This window comes from Falco peregrinus, chromosome 5, assembly GCF_023634155.1.
Source record: "Falco peregrinus isolate bFalPer1 chromosome 5, bFalPer1.pri, whole genome shotgun sequence".
Lineage (NCBI taxonomy): Eukaryota > Metazoa > Chordata > Aves > Falconiformes > Falconidae > Falco > Falco peregrinus.
In genome coordinates, this window is record NC_073725.1 from 67,449,774 (window position 1) to 67,463,881 (window position 14,108).

A 14,108-nucleotide genomic window follows, 5' to 3' on the forward strand; every position below is an offset into this window, starting at 1 on the left:
GTCTGTTTATATAGATCTGTATCTGGCAATGCTTAGAACGTAACAAACTTTCATTTTCCCAGCGGTACCAAGACACTCCAGGTGTGGAACATATACCTGTGGTCCAAATTGACCTTTCTGTCCCCTTAAAAGTTCCAGGTAAGTGCAACTACTCTTTAATTACAGAAATTCAGTTAGACAAAAATAATTATTCCTCCTTGGGAATCCCTCCTGAGGTTTTTAAGGGCAAGGAGCATACTTCCATTAGACTCTTAAATATTTATCTCCTGAACTTACATGTGTTTGACTGTAGTAGTTGGCAGTCCAAGTGCAGTGCCTCTCAAGACAGTATTAGATTTAATTCTGTGATTCAAGTATATTGTGCAGCCTAGTCTGTAACACGTAAACTAACCACTGTTCTGTGTAGGTAAGTCACCTTGGGAATGTCTTAAAGGGCTGATGAAGGTGATCAGGAGACATTGAGTCTAATGGTAGAGGTACTATTTTAGTAACTTGTTTCAAATAGAAAAAGGTAATTGTATAATGAGTTGTTTGATACTGCCCTGAAAAGCTGTTGTTGATGCGTGGTACGTTGCGAGTGATGCGTTCTAAGTGCAGATATTTGAGGCTTAGATAACAGTTTTTTCAGAAAGCATGGGAAGTTGTCAGCATTGGTACGGCAGTGGCACCGGTTCTGCTCAAAATATCAACGTTTAGATGCTCTTTGTAATCCAGTTAATGTGGACAAGAATCAGGGAGCAGGACAGACCTCTGTCCTATCTCTGGCGAGATGGAGGGTGATAGTAAAACTGGTGCTGGAGGGGCTGTATGTGTGATCAGATGGAAGCACAGAGGTGTTGAGCCTTCTAATTCTGGGAAGGTGGAAGCAAGGTTCACTCCGAACAGCCTGCTTCAGTGATCAGTGTCCACGTGGACTGTAGCCTGAAAGCAGTTTGGCTTCTTCTGCAGGAATGCCTATGTCTGACCAGTATGTTAAACTGGAAGAAGAGCGAAGACATAAACAGAAACTGGAGAAAGACAAGAAAAAGAAAAAACAGAAAAAGGAGAAAAGAGGTAAACATCATCGTCATAACTCTTTGCACACAGAGAGTGAGGAGGATATTGCTCCAGCTCACCATGTCGATATCATCACAGAAGAGATGCCAGAGGTCAGTTGCTTTGTTTGGTGGGGGGTTTCTGTTGTGAGGTTTATCTGTGTGCTGCTTTTGAGCAATTTTTTTTTTTTTCCCCAAAAATTGCCAGCCAGTCTGTACTGCTGCAGTTTAAGAGCTCTGATTTCTTGCAAAGCTGTTCAAGAAACGACTGATTGAGATGGTCCTAGGCAGTTCTTTGCAGGGGAGAAATTATTGTCTTTTTGTGCACAAAATTGCCACTGAAGCTATTAAAAAAACCCAACAAACAAAACAATAACAAAGCCAACAACACAAACAATATGCATCTCTGCTATAAAACTAACACTGTCCAAATAGTCACTTCATTTTGACATTAACTGCTTCACTTTGACATTAACTTGCTGTCTAGTCAGCAGGTTTGCAGCTGATCGTAATTAATTGCACATGCTAATGATGTAATCTGTATTTGTTCCCAAAATTCCCTTTAATCAAAACCGAACAGCAGCAATTCAGATCCTGCAGTTTTTGAAGAATGGCTTTCTGTTCTGAATTAATCTTGTAACTAGATGCTGCATTAAAATGCATTGTTCCCATAACTTACTGTGCCTGACTGCAAGCTGGCCTGTTCCAGGGTTAACGATCTTAAACGGGGTTGGGTGATGTAAAGGTGTAGTTTTGGAATTGCCTGTGGTTTGCTGCTTCAGTGGATGGTCTCATTATCTCTCCTGCAGAATGCTTTGCCCAGTGACGAAGATGACAAAGATCCCAATGATCCATATAAGGCACTTGATATAGATCTGGATAAGTAAGTGACGGTTTTGTATGTGAATTTACTTAATTGCTAACCAGAATGCATGAGGGCAGGTCTGGCAAAGGCACTATCTACAGTCCATTAGGTGAAAAGACTTAATGTCTCTTGCCATGTCTTGGATGTAACCTTGGATGATCATCCAGGTTTGGGTTCCCACTGCAGCACAGATGATAAAAGCAAAGCTACTGAAGTAGGAGGGGGCTGGGGAGGGCCAAGGGAATCAGCTGGTGTGGCTGAATGAGCGTGAAAACCCAGGCAGTGTAGCTGGGGTCAGATCTGAGTTAGTCTGAGCTCTTGGGTGTACCGGTATCTCTCTGGTCTAACTGGCATTGGCACTGAGTGCGACCTGCATTCACCTGCATTCTTCTCAGAACCTCTGTACACGTGGCAAGCCTGTATGCTCTGCGTTGCAACCATTTGGCTGGTGACAGCCCGTTCGTCGCATCCCCATTGCTCTGTAGGCATTCAGTGTGGTTCCACTGTTGAAAAACATTGTTCCAGCGTGATTGAGTGAACTGCATATTGTAACTTAGACCAGAGCCTGGTCCCTGTTCAGCTACTGGAGTAATTTACAGTACTGGACCCCAAGGCTGCAGTGCAGCAGACTCTGAATCCCTGCGTGCCATGCGATAATTAGCAGTGGGCTGTTAAGTATTGCATATAAAGATTTTATTATTTATTTTAGTTGCTGTTTTACAAAATCAACTTGCTAAAAATAATTGCTGATTTATAGTCCATGGATGCATCCTGTAAAGTTTTGAAGGCTGTGCAGGCACGTGTGCATGCATAGTATCTCTCTCTTTCTGGTACTCAGCTTTAAAGTCTTGACATTCTTTTTAATTCTCAAATCTGTAGGGCTTTGGTCCCTCAGGACCTTGCAAAGAAGTGATGTAGCATTTAAAAAAAATGCACAGTTTCTGAAAAAACTTCCTTTTTTCATGAGCTGGTTACATCTCTCTGAGTCTGCAGGGGGCAAATATATAAAAGGAAATTAATTTCTGACTGTAGACCTTGTATTTGCATCACAAGCCTCAACAGCGTAGAACAAACTGAACGGAGCAGTTTTGGAATGCTGTGCTTCAGGAGGCATCTTTGGACTTTTGTTTTGTTTCCATCCATTCTCTTTCCATTTCATATGAGTCAGTGTGTTCTCCTGTCACGGTTTCTCATGTCTCTGTCCTCTCTTTTTCTTTCTGTGCTTGCACTGCTATGTCTGTGTCACGCTCACATGCAGTCTGGTTTCAGGGAAGCCTTCCAGGTAAGAGTACATTGCTTAGTGGGTGACCTTCTCTGTCAGGTCGGTTGACACCAGTGGACAGCATGAATACTTGAAGGGTGGTGAAACTGCTGAAATCACTGACCCTCAGATTTGTGTGGGTTTTATTTCCCCACTGACTTTCAACACCAGTCCCTTTTCCTGTACAGGTATATGTGAAATAGCTTAAAGATGAGATCTGTTCACTGTTCAAACAGACAGGGTCCATGCTGCCCTTAGAGTGCGTGTTTCAAAGTAATAAAATTAATTGGGGTGGGTTCTTCATGCAATGTAAGCAAAATAATTAAGGTGGGCGAGACCTTTAGAAATTTTCCTAAACCGGTGCTTGCTGCTCAAACATAAAAATTAATATCAAGTAAAAGCTGTAGAAATAGCAAAGGAGGCAATTGGTGAACTTCTTACTGATTTCTGGACAGAGTTTGACAAGCATGGAGAAATGTCTGGTGAGTTTTTTTTTCCCCAAGTAATGGATTTGGGATACAGTGTAAATCTGAACTACCCATGCTTTAGGGAAATAGGTACCCATAATAAAACACATTTTTGAATGTAATGGTAGAGTACAGATTCATAGCATAAACTTCCAAAATGAAACAGTTTATTGCTCAAAATAAGCACTTCAGTTGGAGTGATCTGTTCATCAGTAACAAAACCCACCCCCTTCAAGGGCTGTTGTTTGAGCCACGCTACCATTCCACTGCTGGAATTCCCGCACTGTTGCAAATGCTTCCCACTGTTTCATGTCTTTGCTTTTTGGGAGTGGTTTCTTTGGAAGTGGGGTATGTTCTGTAGGTTTTACTCAGCCTGCAGGTCTGTAGTTACCACTTTTAAGAGTGATTAGGTGTCAGCAAGAGCTTGGCTCTTAAGTCACTTTCAGATTGTTTCTGTTAACTTCTAATCTGCAGGGCAGTGTCTGCAGTTAAATAAATAAACTTCAGGTACAGAAGCATGTGCTGATTTAAGACTTTTGGAGCCAAACTCTTTAAAAACAAAGCATACTTTGTCTTGGTCCTCCAGTAGATAATCTGAGCTGAGGGAGACTGTTTGCAGAAGGGTAATGGTCTCTTTATTTTTAAGACCCTTAGCAGACAGTGAGAAGCTGCCAGTGCAGAGGCACAGAAATGTTGAGACCCAGAAGTCACCAGACTCAGAAGCTCCCCTAGCAGAGAAGAAGAGCAAAAAAACCAAAAAGAAGGAAAAGAAACACAAAGAGAAAGAGAGAGAGAAAGGAAAGAAGAAAGAGAAAGAGAAAAAGGTAGTAGAGGAGGAAGAAGAAAAACAGGTAATTCTCCAAGGCTTGCATTATTTTAGAAACTGCTGTTATGGGCCATATTTGTTCTTGTGTTGTTTGTTGCTTGGGAACAGTCACATTTGACAATTCAAACAGCTGGATGTTTTCAACCTTTATTTCCTTAAATTTTTACAACAGTAAGAGCAGATATTTTAAGATTTATGTTAATAAAAATAACATTTACTTAGCCTCATAAGATAGCAGAATTCAGCTTACTGCAGCCTACACAGCAGAGCCTCCAGATCTAATTTGGAAGCTGAGTTTATTGATATTTTGTCTGCCCTTAAAATTGGGAACTCTTTAGCAAGATACCTGGAACTCACTTCTGTTCTACATCCTGTCCCCTATGTACTTCAGAATCTTCCGGTTACAAAACCTGATGTTAGTTGTCAGTTACTCTGAAGACTTGAAGTATCCTTCTTGTTAACCACTCTGCAGAGATGCACTTTTCCCCTAAGATGCAGCCAGTGTGCTGTGATGATGCTTTGAATGCCTGTAGATACTGTGATACGCAGGGTACTTTGCAGTTACTGTCAGCTGTGTCCAGATTTGGAAGTGTGCTTGAAGGCTAAAGTTAAGCTTCCCAAGCTATTTGCTCCTAAATGTATTGCAGCATCTGCATATAAGCATTCTGGAGCAGTGCATTTCCATGAAAACTTGAGTTTAATTGATTTTTTTTAAAAAAAAAAAATGCTATCAAAACAAAGATAATTGGTTGTTTTCTGTTGAAATTCAGGAGGAAGACTTGGATTTCTGGCTCTCCACTGCTCCACCACCTGCTTCCACTACCCAGCCACAGGTAGACATCTTAGCACATCGCAGGAAACTTTTTCAGATGATTGCATCTTAGCTGTGATCAGAGTGCTTTGTCATGCTGCAGGAGGGATGGGAAGATAGGCTTTGTCTCCTCCACTTATTGCTATGAAGCGATGACATTTTATCTCCCCAGTTTACAGACACTGTAGTGGGAGGTTTCAAGCTCATTCTGCTGTGCAGATCAATGGATAGAAATACAGATGCAGCTACAGGCTTGGTGGATTTTAATATTATTGGTGGAGTTTAATATTGTTGTATGGTTTTATTTCCTAGTGTGAGCTAGACACTAGCAATATTAATAGACATGAGAGACACAGTCTGAAGGAGTCTCATGAATTTTGATGGGAGACTTCAGAGGAAGAGATGGGGAATATAAAGGGATGGATTCCTTGGAGGAAGTATTTTGAGTCTTGTCCTCAGGTGATCATATTTGCTGGGTTTCAGAGGCATAAGATGGAAGGTTTGTTGCCATGTTAGTCTAATGCAATTTCTGAAATAAGAGTTGGTGTGAGGCCGAGTGTCATCTTAAGATCTCTTTTGGTGTGGGATTCAGTTGTTTCAGCTGCATTCAATTACTGTCATAATTCTTCTGTTAATCTGCTCAGAGTGAGCCTGAAGTGGGTGCTGCTGTTGGGGCTGAACCTCAAGAGGTAAAAAAGGAAGAAAGGGAGGAGCGAGAGGAGGAGGAGGAGGATGAAGGGAAGGTAAGTGGTTTAAGTTGCTGCTGCCCTTAGCCATATTCTCCTTGTGTCTCGTATTCCTTAAAAAGAAGCACACAGGAATCACAACCAGCATCCTGTTCAGTATAGTGACCACCTGCAAATAGGCAGCAGTAGAATGTTATCATGAGGAGGACCTTCATAGGAAGAGGTTTGGTTGTTCTTTGAGCCAAGGCTCGGGAAGCAGTTTTAAAGTTGAGCTTCCAAACAGTTGAAGAAATTTGTCCTTCTGCTGATCCCGGGCTGCTTTGGGTTAAGGTGGTGTCACCCGAGTGGGGAGCAAGGGTTTACTGGGACTCGGCACAGAATGATGGTTGGGGTTTAAGGAATGGGAACTCTGTTTCAGGTTCCTGCAGCAGAGGGAAACTTGGTTCAGGCCAGAAGGCTGCACAGAGGGAGAGTCCAGAGTTGAAAGATTGGTAGAGAGGTCATGATGTAATGGCTGCAAATACAGGGTTTCTTTAAGGGTTTGTTGTTTCTTGTTCTTGTTAGAAATCCTCCAAACATAAGAAGAAAAAGCACAAGAAGGAGAAAGAAGAGAAATCAAAGGACAAAAAGAAAGCCAAAAAGAAGAGTCATCACAGTGAGGAGGAGACGACAGAGTCTGTGCAGAATGGAACACTAGATGATGAACCACTACCAGTGAGTAGCTGTGCACTGACAGCCCTTGCCTTGGAGAAAAGGCAGGAGCTAAACTCTTCTGGGAGGAAGGAGAAAGTCAACTCTTTTCAGAGAAACTCATTATACTGTGACTGTGATTTCTTTCTTGTCTTTCAGCCTATGTCCAGTTACCGCCTCCTTGCTGAAAATTCATACATTAAAACGGTGAGTTTTTTGACATTCAAATCCAGTTGTCTCTTCTGGTTTTGTGTTCTCTAAGAAAAGAGGGGATACCCTGGGGATAGTATAGTGACTTGAAGTAGACAACACTTAATAGAAGAACTGTTTAAATCCCAGGAAGGAGGAATATAACAAAGTTCCACTTGCATTCCTCTGGATGTCCCGCTTAACAAGTTTTTAAGCTGTTGATTTTCCCACTGCTTAGCATTACTGTGGAGCTGATCATCACCCTGCTTTTCGTTGTCCTGCAGTTGTACTGAATTACTTTCCTTTTAAAGCTTGCGTTTTTCTGATGCTGTGTTCTGTTCTGGGGGTCTGCTGTTTGAAGTTCCTGAATCTTTCCTGTGATGTATATTTTTTTTTCTTCGTTTGCAGACATACGATATTCAAGGAAACCTGCAGAACGATAGTCAAGTTACTGTCTCTGTTATCTTTGAAAACAAAAGCACTAGCTTCCTTAAGAGCATGGAATTAAATGTCCTGGACTCTCTCAACACTAAAATGCTCCGACCAGAAGGATCATCAGTACATGATGGGATACCTGTACCCTTCCAGCTACCCCCTGGTATGCGCAGCTTTGCACAGGGTTCTTGGAGTATGTCTAGTCCTGCACTGCCCTCCTGTGGAAAGAATTCTTTGAACTTCTTGCTCCTTGCTGTTTTCCAGAAAGACATGTCCTTCTGCCTGGGCTTTCACACAATTCCCTGGAGAGGATAAGCCTTCTTACAGTATGGCTATAAGCACAGGTGGTTCTGTACAGCAAGAGCAAAGCCAGTAACGTAGGGCTGGGAGTCTGCATGTCCGAGGTTCCTTTTTCAGGTGACTGCAGGCTGGCACACCTTTGAACGTGCTACCAAGGCCAACGACAGGAATCCAAAATTCATGAGGAGTTTGCTATGATATTTAAACGAAACAAAGTTATAGGTTTGTGGACCATTAGCATCCACTCCGGATTTATTCTCGAGCTATTGTTCCACTGTTTTAACGGCAGAAGCCATGTGCAGTGAAGGTTTGTGATAAGTATGTGCTTATTTGGATGGGGAGCTGAGCCCTTAAGAAATATTAGACACAGAGATGGAGGATGATGACTTCATACATAGTACAATAGTACAGTCAAATCGCTGAACTTCTTTGAATTTCACTTCCTTTGCCAAAGAGTTAATTTGAATACTGAAACAGCTCACAGAAGTCTTCTGGGATTTAGTGGCTTCAGGGTGCATTTTGATCCCCCACAAAAAGCAGTGGATCTTTTTTTTGTTGTTGTTCTGTATAAGGCAGTTCTTGAGACAGACTTGTATAGTAAAAGAAAAACACAGAAATGGAATTTGAATTAGTCTGAAAACTACTTGGAAAGCTGTATATTTTTCCAGTTGAACAAACAGTATAAATTTATTGCCACTGTCACATACTTCGCCCAGGCGCTTGCTCACTCAATAACCTCTACCAAATGCCAGCTATCACTGCTGCTTTTCAGAGACCCGAGAGCTAAGTGCTGTAACACAGTTAATTCACAACAGGAATTGTGCATATAACTCTCTTCCAACTACATGGAAAGTTTCAAGCTTAGCTGCTACTGATCAGTTTATTCTAACCATTAGTTGCGTATGGAAACCATTTTCTGACCTGACTTCTCCCTCTCCTCTCCTCATGCTAGGAATCTCTAATGAAGCCCAGTTTGTGTTTACACTTCAGAGTATTGTTATGGCTCAGAAGTTAAAAGGAACACTGTCCTTTATAGTCAAAGTAAGTGCAGCTTTAAACTCTGTTTCTGCTTCCTTTGGAGAACCGCGTAAGGGAGCTTGACTTGGGTGGAAAGCACTGCTTTAGAGCTTTTTTGAAGGCATCATTTCATCTTTGCTGCACCAGCCCATCCCGTGACGTGAGAAGTATTTTTACATGACATCTTGTGCAAAGACTGTCTAGAATACTGCATAAGCATGTCCTAAATTGTCATTCCTGGCAGTGTGTGAGCAATGCAGCCTGAAACATATGCCACATTGTCAGCTATAAAATCACTGCAGTGGTGCATCTGCTGGGGAGAGGAGGTCAACCAACTAGTGAGAGATGCAACCCAGAGGCTGTTCGTTTTGATCTCAGTTATCCAAAGATCAGTTGGACACTGCTACCTGATACAAGGCTGGGAAAACAGTGATAAGAATTAGATACAGTTAATAAGGATGGAAATCCAGAACAAGAGTAAGGTTAGCTGAAGGCATTGTTTAATTAAAACTATTTGCCTGTATAAGACTATAGGGTTTCTGATCTTATTTCAGTAAAATTACTAATGAAGGAGCTGCGTGAATAGCTTGAAGGAAGTAAATGGAGACAGTTGTGGCTACTTCTGAGTCAGCCATTATCTCTTATTTTAAGGGTTTCTTCAAAATAGTATACTAGTTCTATTTTCAGTACCTAAGAAATCTGGGAGATACAAGGTTATTATTTTCCTTGGGAAATAGTGAACTGTAAAGGCACATCTCTAGGTGTTAGTTTAAATTCAGTCTGCTCAGTATTTTTCAGCAGAATGCAACAAAAAATGCAGCTCAGTCCCTCCAGTTGTGTCCCTTAACTGCTCTAGGTGTACGTATCAGCATGGCTGCCCAAATCTTTTCTCTTAAGTGGCCTGATGTTGTAGCGTGATGGCTGTTCGGGGCTGATTCTTCAGGCCCAGCCAGGGTACATCGAAGGGAATCAAGCCCTAAAGCTCTTCATTGGTGCCTGTTTGGTAGGTGGGGGTGGTGCCTCCTCTTGCTGCCTCAGGGCTCCCATTCATCTCCTTTCCTTTGACCTGTTGCAGAATGATGAAGGTTCAACCCATGAAAAACTAGATTTCAAATTGCACTTCAGTTGCGCTTCATACTTGATCACGACGCCTTGCTATAGGTAAGTGCCATCTAGGGAGCACAACATCGGTGCTTTTGCCACCCATGTGAAGCTGAGCTTTGGCTGCAGGCCGTCTCTGCAAGATATGCAGCATGCTTTTGATTTTGGCTGCTTGTGATTGCTTTGGTTATGGCTCAGTTATCTTGTGTAACGTTTGACTGTTAAAATATGTCCATCAACTTATTTCAAGTGATTCTGGAGAAGAAGCTATACGCCCTGTATGTAGGCTGGTGGAGGTTGTGTGGAAGTAGCTCTGGTTGAGGTCGTAGGGTACTCCAGTGGAGTGTGCTTCCTATATTTGCTGTAAACCCATTTTCCTAGAGCTTGGTATTACTTAGACTTCTGCATCCTGAGATGTTTCAAGGTCTGCATGGGGCTAATGTAGCAGATTTCCCTTGAATTTCTAGTATGAGTGTTTGTTTTCCTTCCTGTTTTGCAGTGATGCTTTTGCCAAGCTCCTAGAGTCTGGAGATCTGCACATGAGTTCTATTAAAATAGACGGAATTAGCATTTCTTTCCAACATCTACTGGCAAAGATCTGTTTTCATCATCATTTTTCAGGTGAGTCTTCCTCGATCCAGAACCTTCTGCAAAATTCCGTATTCTAAAATTTCTGCTGTGCTTGGCAAGTGCAATGCTCTGTGGCCTCAGCGATGACAGAAGCAGGTGATACCCAGATCAAATAAATTTGGGAGAGGAGTTTTTTCCAGTTTTGTAGTATGCTGGTATTCTCAGAGCATGCGGTGTTCTTCAAAATGAGTTCTCCCTGTCCCTGTGGCTTTCTTCCGGTCCAGCGAGGCACGAGGCAGGTATCATGAGAGCAGCTTGCTTATGGCTAGGGCTGCGACTGTTCTCTGGAGGGTGTGTTAGATCTTCAGTGCTTCAGCCTCCCTCTTTTCCCAGTGCTTTGTTTCAGTAAGGGAGAGCCTGAGCTATTCAAGTTTGGACTTATTAAAACAGAGGTACTGGATGAAGCAAAACAAATGGCTGTTTCATCATGCTTTGGTGTGTGTGTTAGATGGTGTCTCACTGAAAGTATTTCTGGGGAAGAGATTACATTCTGATCAGCATTTTTGCCACAAAACCTTTGCAGCTTGCTTAAAAGACGAATGACTAACCTCCATTATTGCAAAATGTCCCAGATAGGAGCCAGGCACATATATCATCCTGACCCTGACTTCCTCCTCCCCTCACTCAGTAGAAGCTTCTCTTCCTTGAGGCCAGGCAAAGCAGTGGTTCCTCTTCACAGGAAGCAAACCTTACATTAAAACCAGGCCCATTAAGTGAAAACTCCTTCTTTCTTTATAGTTGTGGAACGCGTTGATTCGTGTGCATCAATGTACAGTCGTTCTATCCAAGGCCATCACGTCTGCCTACTGGTAAAAAAGGTGAGAGCATTGTAACACTCTGACCTGAAAGAAGGTAAATCTGCAGCACTTTCTGTCTTAACAGAAAGAGGGAAGTATTCCTGTCTAAGTCACCCAGGGGCACCATGGGTAGCTGAATTCACCCGGCCCATCTAGCAGTTTTCGCTGTGCTACTACGCAGCTTGTACCTCGCCATGGGCTTTCTGTTGCCCAGTGCATACTGGGTGGGTAGCAGCAGCACTGGTGGCTTCCCCAGAGTGACCTCTCGGCAGAGCCTGCTTCGCTCCTGTGCAGGCTCCACCGCCTGTTTCCAGTCCCTGAACTTGTCTGGGGGTAAAATTGTCCCTGCTTAGAAAAGACTAATGGATTTCTTTTCTTTTTTTTTTTTTTTTTCTTTTTCTTTCCAAGGGAGAGAACTCTGTATCCATAGATGGGAAATGTAATGATTCCACCCTGCTTAGCAACTTGTTGGATGAGATGAAAGAGACATTGTCCAAGTGCTGAATATTCCTTACAAAATATTCCAACTACAAGAAACACACCTAATGTGTAAAGATGAGCAGACCCAAGTGTTAAGTTTCTCCCTCGTACGCATGTACTATCCTGGGGCACGTGCTTTTCAGTTAACTCCACCATTGTTGGCAGTTTAGACATTTTAAGGCTGTATGTTACCTTTTTATTTCCAAAACTTTTTACAAACTGTGGTGTTAACCCTTTCTAGCCCAAAGAGATCCTGGTGACATGACTGGAGGAGGGAGGGAGGGAGGGGCGCTATTTATTCAGCAGCTCATGGAGATCCCATAAACCTTGCCATCTGCGTGGGACGGTGGACTAAGCAGAATTTTATCAACAGTAGCACAGAGTCTGTTGCTTGTGCTTCTTGCCAGGGAAGGTTGACTTGATCCTTAGCCATGGAATATGTCTTCAGGGCTGCTGTAGTTGATGTATATTTCTAGCAGAGGCTGGTGCTGGACCTGAAGGCCTCTTTTTTTTTTTTTAATATGATTTATTATTATTATTATTATCTCAAGATCTATTTTGATCACCATATAAACATCCTCCATCTCCTTGAGCTAATCCAAATGAGCCCTGTGAGAACTGGGATGTTGGAGTTTCTGTTTATAGTAGTTGCCTTGAGCCTTAACCTTCATTTAGTGACAGCTGAAAGAGTAGAGCGAACGCATGAAACAGGCTGGAAGTGTTACTGTGTGGTTCTCTGCTCCTGTTGACCACCCCTGCAAATGGAGTCTCTCATGCCTCTCCCCTTTGAGCAGTCTCTGCTGATGTGTTTTATGAGTCCACTTCAATTTCACATTCCTGAAAAGTTAGGGTGTAGCAAGAAACTGGAAATCCAAAGGGGTCTGTTCCTGCTTCTGTTATCATTTTGCTCACCAGCGGAGGTTGACCACTACCAGCTTAGAGTGCCCATGTGTGTAATCCCTTGTGCTCACACCAGTTTGCAGCAGCCCTGCTCCCTCCCTCTGTGCTGTGAAGTCAGAGGTGTGGTGCTGGCTCCGTCGTCCTCCTCGTGTCCATGGCCCTGCCCTGGCAGCGGTGGCTGCAGGTTGAGCAGCCCAAGTGGAACCGGGTCCCTGCGGCAGAGCTCGCCCTGGGGGGTGGCAGGAGGGAGGGGGTGGTGGGCGTCTGCAGCCCTGCGTCTGTAGCGAGCAGGTTGCTTTAGAGGGAAGAAGGGGAGGGTCTACCAAGCAAAGCCCGTTCTGCACTAGAGGAATCCGGTGGAATCGCTGACGGGAAAGGGATGTCATTGTGTCCTTTACAGAGGTGCTTAGCTGATGTCCTCCAAGATCTCTTGCTTGCTTTTTTTTTTCTTTTCTTTTTTTCTTCCCCCCAGTTCTTTTACTTTCTGTTCCATACCCGGCAAGCTGAGAACACACTTGAACGGTTTTGCTTTGAGGCACAGGTCAAGACCTGCCAGTTGCTGGTACCAGAAGGGTCCCCAGGGAGGAGTCGGGTTGGTCTGTTCTTCTCCAGCGCTGTCGCTGCTCCGATGGGCGTCAGCAGTGCTCCAGAGTGGAGCTAAAACATCACGCAGAGACAGGATAAAGCGTTGATCTTCTCCTTTGGGTGAACGTCCTGTACTTTAAGCGTGTGTTGTGCTCTTTACACTCTTCCCATGTTAAGGTATTTTTGCAAAGGCTCTGCTCTGATGTCATCGCTAGGACCAGCTTCATAAGTGACCGCACTTGCGCGCTGCGGGAATTGGCTTGCAGCAAGCTTCACCGCAGGTGGAGCGGTAGGATTTGGTATTGGTCAACCTCCCTTGGTTAGCCAGTTTGTATATTAGAAACTGAACATATTAAAATTGTCTTAAAGGATGATGTTCCTCAATTAGTGTTCCTTTTTTTTTTTTTAATTCATGGATGAAAACTGTCACTTTAGCATGTAGAGTCTTCTCTTACAGAATCCTGTGCAGTGATTCTAGAATTTTGAAATTGTATGATGTGTTACATTCGCAAATTTATTTGCTATCAACATTCCCTTAAAACAACAACAACAAAAAAGAAAACAACATACCACAAGCTGCTGTAATGATTTTGTGTCAAGATGATCCAATAAACTTTCAAAACAAAGTTATATTTTTGGCTTTGTGAAGAGTCAGTCCCTTCCAGTTTGTATGGACCTGGAAACGTGACGTGGATTTACCACAGTCCTGACTGCTCGTGTCTTTAGGGGAGGTACGAGAAGCTCCTTCCAGAAGCTGCAGAGGAGGTAAGAAGTCCTTTCTCATGCCGCTGCCGGGTGGGGGGGGCGGGGGGGTTATCAGCTGGGGCCCGTGAATCCTGCCACTGTGCTCTCCCCACTGTGCGTATCGGGGGGTGATCGCATACCCGCAGTCAGCGGCAGCAGTGCTAAGGCACGAAGGACACGAGCAGAAAAGGACCCTGCAGTGAGGGAGACAGCAGTGATGCTGTTCTTCATCTCCTGTTTTAAACCACCTTGGTACTTTTACAGGCACCAACACTGGGAATAACCGGGCA

At 43.4% G+C, this 14,108-nt stretch overlaps 1 protein-coding gene across 4 annotated transcripts in view; it reads left to right on the forward strand.

Moving 5' to 3' along the window:
* AP3D1 (adaptor related protein complex 3 subunit delta 1) overlaps positions 1-13,704 on the forward strand; it is a 46,989-nt gene extending 33,285 nt beyond the window's left edge. For 2 of the 4 annotated variants that reach the window (XM_055805248.1, XM_055805251.1), the window contains 15 exons: positions 63-138; positions 949-1,148; positions 1,844-1,917; positions 3,158-3,181; positions 4,274-4,478; positions 5,224-5,286; positions 5,909-6,007; positions 6,515-6,664; positions 6,800-6,847; positions 7,238-7,427; positions 8,517-8,605; positions 9,657-9,742; positions 10,182-10,303; positions 11,051-11,130; positions 11,518-13,704. In XM_055805248.1, coding sequence (XP_055661223.1) covers positions 63-138; positions 949-1,148; positions 1,844-1,917; positions 3,158-3,181; positions 4,274-4,478; positions 5,224-5,286; positions 5,909-6,007; positions 6,515-6,664; positions 6,800-6,847; positions 7,238-7,427; positions 8,517-8,605; positions 9,657-9,742; positions 10,182-10,303; positions 11,051-11,130; positions 11,518-11,613 — 1,602 coding nt within the window. In that variant the 3' untranslated portion in view covers positions 11,614-13,704. The remainder of the gene's footprint in view (positions 1-62; positions 139-948; positions 1,149-1,843; positions 1,918-3,157; positions 3,182-4,273; positions 4,479-5,223; positions 5,287-5,908; positions 6,008-6,514; positions 6,665-6,799; positions 6,848-7,237; positions 7,428-8,516; positions 8,606-9,656; positions 9,743-10,181; positions 10,304-11,050; positions 11,131-11,517) is intronic. The other 2 variants (XM_055805249.1, XM_055805252.1) reach the window with 1 other exon arrangement.
* The last annotated feature ends 404 nt before the right edge of the window (positions 13,705-14,108 follow it).